Source organism: Ascaphus truei, chromosome 18, assembly GCF_040206685.1.
Source record: "Ascaphus truei isolate aAscTru1 chromosome 18, aAscTru1.hap1, whole genome shotgun sequence".
NCBI lineage: Eukaryota > Metazoa > Chordata > Amphibia > Anura > Ascaphidae > Ascaphus > Ascaphus truei.
The window spans coordinates 27,711,716-27,718,110 of NC_134500.1; the positions used below are offsets into that span (position 1 = coordinate 27,711,716).

Sequence of the window (6,395 nt, forward strand, 5' to 3'; positions counted from 1 at the left end):
CATACACACAGTGATATACACATACACACAGTGATATACACACAGATACACTGATACACATACACACAGTGATATACACACTGATACACTGATACACATACACACAGTGATATACACACAGATACACATACACACAATGATATACACACTGATACACATACACACAGTGATATACACACAGATACACTGATACACATACACACAGTGATATACACACAGATACACTGATACACATACACACAGTGATATACACACAGATACACTGATACACATACACACAGTGATATACACACTGATACACATACACACAGTGATATACACACTGATACACATACACACAGTGATATACACAGATACACTGATACACATACACACAGTGATATACACACAGATACACTGATACACATACACACAGTGATATACACACATACACACTGATACACATACACACAGTGATATGCATATACACACACATTGATACACATATAGACCCACTGATACACATACACACAGTGATATACACACATACACACAGTGATATACATATACACACATACACACTGATACACATACACACAGTGATATACCTATACACACACATTGATACACATATAGACCCACTGATACACATACACACAGTGATATACACACAGATACACATACACACAGTGATATACACTGATACAAATACACACAGTGAGATACACACAGATACACACAGTGATATACACACTGATACACATACACACAGTGATATACACACAGATACACATACACACAGTGATATACACTGATACACTGATACACATACACACAGTGATATACACACAGATATACATATACACGGTGATATACACACAGATACACATACACAGTGATATACACACACATACACACAGTGATATACACACAGATACACATACACACAGTGATATACACACAGATACACATACACACAGTGATATACACACAGATACACATACAGTGTGTGTCTGCGTGTATCTGCGTGCCCCTCAGTAACACGCTCACTCTGCGTCTCTTTGCCCCTCAGTAACACGCTCACCCTGCGTCTCTTTGCCCCTCAGTAACACGCTCACCCTGCGTCTCTTTGCCCCTCAGTAACACGCTCACCCTGCGTCTCTTTGCCCCTCAGTAACACGCTCACCCTGCGTCTCTTTGCCCCTCAGTAACACGCTCACCCTGCGTCTCTTTGCCCCTCAGTAACACGCTCACCCTGCGTCTCTTTGCCCCTCAGTAACACGCTCACCCTGCGTCTCTTTGCCCCTCAGTAACACGCTCACCCTGCGTCTCTTTGCCCCTCAGTAACACGCTCACCCTGCGTCTCTTTGCCCCTCAGTAACACGCTCACCCTGCGTCTCTTTGCCCCTTAGTAACACGCTCACCCTGCGTCTCTTTGCCCCTCAGTAACACGCTCATCCTGCGTCTCTTTGCCCCTCAGTAACACGCTCATCCTGCTTCTCTTTGCCCCTCAGTAACACGCTCACCCTGCGTCTCTTTGCCTCTCAGTAACACGCTCACCCTGCGTCTCTTTGCCCCTCAGTAACACGCTCACCCTGCGTCTCTTTGCCCCTCAGTAACACGCTCACCCTGCGTCTCTTTGCCCCTCAGTAACACGCTCACCCTGCGTCTCTTTGCCCCTCAGTAACACGCTCACCCTGCGTCTCTTTGCCCCTCAGTAACACGCTCACCCTGCGTCTCTTTGCCCCTCAGTAACACGCTCACCCTGCGTCTTTGCCCCTCAGTAACACGCTCACCCTGCGTCTCTTTGCCCCTCAGTAACACGCTCACCCTGCGTCTCTTTGCCCCTCAGTAACACGCTCACCCTGCTTCTCTTTGCCCCTCAGTAACACGCTCACCCTGCGTCTCTTTGCCCCTCAGTAACACGCTCACCCTGCTTCTCTTTGCCCCTCAGTAACACGCTCAAACTGCGTCTCTTTGCCCCTCAGTAACACGCTCACCCTGCGTCTCTTTGCCCCTCAGTAACACGCTCACCCTGCGTCTCTTTGCCCCTCAGTAACACGCTCACCCTGCGTCTCTTTGCCCCTCAGTAACACGCTCACCCGGCGTCTCTTTGCCCCTCAGTAACGCGCTCACCCTGCGTCTCTTTGCCCCTCAGTAACACGCTCACCCTGCGTCTCTTTGCCCCTCAGTAACACGCTCACCCTGCGTCTCTTTGCCCCTCAGTAACACGCTCACCCTGCGTCTCTTTGCCCCTCAGTAACACGCTCACCCTGCGTCTCTTTGCCCCTCAGTAACACGCTCACCCTGCGTCTCTTTGCCCCTCAGTAACACGCTCACCCTGCGTCTCTTTGCCCCTCAGTAACACGCTCACCCTGCGTCTCTTTGCCCCTCAGTAACACGCTCACCCTGCGTCTCTTTGCCCCTCAGTAACACGCTCACCCTGCGTCTCTTTGCCCCTCAGTAACACGCTCACCCTGCGTCTCTTTGCCCCTCAGTAACACGCTCACCCTGCGTCTCTTTGCCCCTCAGTAACACGCTCACCCTGCGTCTCTTTGCCCCTCAGTAACACGCTCACCCTGCTTCTCTTTGCCCCTCAGTAACACGCTCACCCTGCGTCTCTTTGCCCCTCAGTAACACGCTCACCCTGCGTCTCTTTGCCCCTCAGTAACACGCTCACCCTGCGTCTCTTTGCCCCTCAGTAACACGCTCACCCTGCGTCTCTTTGCCCCTCAGTAACACGCTCGCCCTGCGTCTCTTTGCCCCTCAGTAACACGCTCACCCTGCGTCTCTTTGCCCCTCAGTAACACGCTCGCCCTGCGTCTCTTTGCCCCTCAGTAACACGCTCACCCTGCGTCTCTTTGCCCCTCAGAACACGCTCACCCTGCGTCTCTTTGCCCCTCAGTAACACGCTCACCCTGCGTCTCTTTGCCCCTCAGTAACACGCTCACCCTGCGTCTCTTTGCCCCTCAGTAACACGCTCACCCTGCGTCTCTTTGCCCCTCAGTAACACGCTCACCCTGCGTCTCTTTGCCCCTCAGTAACACGCTCACCCTGCGTCTCTTTGCCCCTCAGTAACACGCTCACCCTGCTTCTCTTTGCCCCTCAGTAACACGCTCACCCTGCGTCTCTTTGCCCCTCAGTAACACGCTCACCCTGCGTCTCTTTGCCCCTCAGTAACGTGCTCACCCTGCGTCTCTTTGCCCCTCAGTAACACGCTCACCCTGCGTCTCTTTGCCCCTCAGTAACACGCTCACCCTGCGTCTCTTTGCCCCTCAGTAACACGCTCACCCTGCGTCTCTTTGCCCCTCAGTAACACGCTCACCCTGCGTCTCTTTGCCCCTCAGTAACACGCTCACCCTGCGTCTCTTTGCCCCTCAGTAACACGCTCACCCTGCGTCTCTTTGCCCCTCAGTAACACGCTCACCCTGCGTCTCTTTGCCCCTCAGTAACGTGCTCACCCTGCGTCTCTTTGCCCCTCAGTAACAAGCTCACCCTGCGTCTCTTTGCCCCTCAGTAACGTGCTCACCCTGCGTCTCTTTGCCCCTCAGTAACACGCTCACCCTGCGTCTCTTTGCCCCTCAGTAACGTGCTCACCCTGCGTCTCTTTGCCCCTCAGTAACAAGCTCACCCTGCGTCTCTTTGCCCCTCAGTAACACGCTCACCCTGCGTCTCTTTGCCCCTCAGTAACGCGCTCACCCTGCGTCTCTTTGCCCCTCAGTAACACGCTCACCCTGCGTCTCTTTGCCCCTCAGTAACACGCTCACCCTGCGTCTCTTTGCCCCTCAGTAACACGCTCACCCTGCGTCTCTTTGCCCCTCAGTAACACGCTCACCCTGCGTCTCTTTGCCCCTCAGTAACACGCTCACCCTGCGTCTCTTTGCCCCTCAGTAACACGCTCACCCTGCGTCTCTTTGCCCCTCAGTAACACGCTCACCCTGCGTCTCTTTGCCCCTCAGTAACACGCTCACCCTGCGTCTCTTTGCCCCTCAGTAACACGCTCACCCTGCGTCTCTTTGCCCCTCAGTAACACGCTCACCCTGCGTCTCTTTGCCCCTCAGTATCCCGCTCACCCTGCGTCTCTTTGCCCCTCAGTAACACGCTCACCCTGCTTCTCTTTGCCCCTCAGTAACACGCTCAACCTGCGTCTCTTTGCCCCTCAGTAACACGCTCACCCTGCGTCTCTTTGCCCCTCAGTAACACGCTCACCCTGCGTCTCTTTGCCTCTCAGTAACACGCTCACCCTGCGTCTCTTTGCCCCTCAGTAACACGCTCACCCTGCGTCTCTTTGCCCCTCAGTAACACGCTCACCCTGCGTCTCTTTGCCTCTCAGTAACACACTCACCCTGCGTCTCTTTGCCCCTCAGTAACACGCTCACCCTGCGTCTCTTTGCCCCTCAGTAACACGCTCACCCTGCGTCTCTTTGCCCCTCAGTAACACGCTCACCCTGCGTCTCTTTGCCCCTCAGTAACACGCTCACCCTGCGTCTCTTTGCCTCTCAGTAACACGCTCACCCTGCGTCTCTTTGCCCCTCAGTAACACGCTCACCCTGCGTCTCTTTGCCCCTCAGTAACACGCTCACCCTGCGTCTCTTTGCCCCTCAGTAACACGCTCACCCTGCGTCTCTTTGCCCCTCAGTAACACGCTCACCCTGCGTCTCTTTGCCCCTCAGTAACACGCTCACCCTGCGTCTCTTTGCCCCTCAGTAACACGCTCACCCTGCGTCTCTTTGCCCCTCAGTAACACGCTCACCCTGCGTCTCTTTGCCCCTCAGTAACACGCTCACCCTGCGTCTCTTTGCCCCTCAGTAACACGCTCACCCTGCGTCTCTTTGCCCCTCAGTAACACGCTCACCCTGCGTCTCTTTGCCCCTTAGTAACACGCTCACCCTGCGTCTCTTTGCCCCTCAGTAACACGCTCACCCTGCGTCTCTTTGCCCCTCAGTAACACGCTCACCCTGCGTCTCTTTGCCTCTCAGTAACACGCTCACCCTGCGTCTCTTTGCCCCTCAGTAACACGCTCACCCTGCGTCTCTTTGCCCCTCAGTAACACGCTCACCCTGCGTCTCTTTGCCCCTCAGTAACACGCTCACCCTGCTTCTCTTTTCCCCTCAGTAACACGCTCACCCTGCGTCTCTTTGCCCCTCAGTAACACGCTCACCCTGCGTCTCTTTGCCCCTCAGTAACACGCTCACCCTGCTTCTCTTTGCCCCTCAGTAACACGCTCACCCTGCTTCTCTTTGCCCCTCAGTAACACGCTCACCCTGCGTCTCTTTGCCCCTCAGTAACACGCTCACCCTGCGTCTCTTTGCCCCTCAGTAACACGCTCACCCTGCGTCTCTTTGCCCCTCAGTAACACGCTCACCCTGCGTCTCTTTGCCCCTCAGTAACACGCTCACCCTGCGTCTCTTTGCCCCTCAGTAACACGCTCACCCTGCGTCTCTTTGTCCCTCAGTAACACGCTCACCCTGCGTCTCTTTGCCCCTCAGTAACACGCTCACCCTGCGTCTCTTTGCCCCTCAGTAACACGCTCACCCTGCGTCTCTTTGCCCCTCAGTAACACGCTCACCCGGCGTCTCTTTGCCCCTCAGTAACACGCTCACCCGGCGTCTCTTTGCCCCTCAGTAACACGCTCACCCTGCGTCTCTTTGCCCCTCAGTAACACGCTCACCCTGCGTCTCTTTGCCCCTCAGCCAAGCTGCGCTTCCAGCAGCAGGTGCAGCACATAAGAAGCGCCTCTCACCCTGACCGAGACCCCGCAGTGCCCCGGCTCTCCAGCCACCCCGCAGTGCCCCGGCTCTCCAGCCACCCCGTGGCAGACCCCATAAACTCTCAGCCAAGTACTGAAGCCCAGCTCTCCACCCCGGGGGGAAGCCAGGACTCGTCAGCGCCAGGCAGCGAAGCGGGCGCCCCAATCCCGTCCGGGAGCCCTTCCGACGGGTCGTGGGCAGCGTCCTCGCCGGGCTCCGGATCTCCCACACCCGTTACCACCCCCCTGATGAAGCTCAACCTTCCGGGGTCTCTGGGGAAGAGCTGGAGACGACCCCCCGAGTCTCTGAGTCCCAGTGACAGCGAGGGGACCGGCGACACGCACCTCACTCACACTCACTCCGCCCTGCTCTCCCCCAGACCGTACCGGCCTCAGAAGAGAGCTCCGGCCTTCAGGCGTGGCGAGAGCCAGGAACACACGGCGAGCTCCTAACCCCAGAAGCGCCTGCGACAACTTGGACAGGGCCAGTTTCAGAAGTCCCCCCTTTTTCCTCCTTCACCCACATACGTCACCGTCAACTCCTCGCTGGGTTCCTCAAGCCGCCGCGCTGTATCGACGCGGAAACCATTTTTGCGGCAGGCATAAGCTTATAGAGGTCCGTATTACAATGGCTAAGAAGTGAAGAGTGACGTGTGCTCATTTGCAT

At 55.6% G+C, this 6,395-nt stretch overlaps 1 protein-coding gene across 4 annotated transcripts in view; it reads left to right on the forward strand.

The window, feature by feature from the left end:
- Positions 1 to 6,389, forward strand: part of LOC142469076 (uncharacterized) — an 85,560-nt gene extending 79,171 nt beyond the window's left edge. For all 4 annotated transcript variants that reach the window (XM_075575954.1, XM_075575955.1, XM_075575956.1 and 1 more), the window contains one exon: positions 5,673 to 6,389. In XM_075575954.1, coding sequence (XP_075432069.1) covers positions 5,673 to 6,181 — 509 coding nt within the window. In that variant the 3' untranslated portion in view covers positions 6,182 to 6,389. The remainder of the gene's footprint in view (positions 1 to 5,672) is intronic.
- The last annotated feature ends 6 nt before the right edge of the window (positions 6,390 to 6,395 follow it).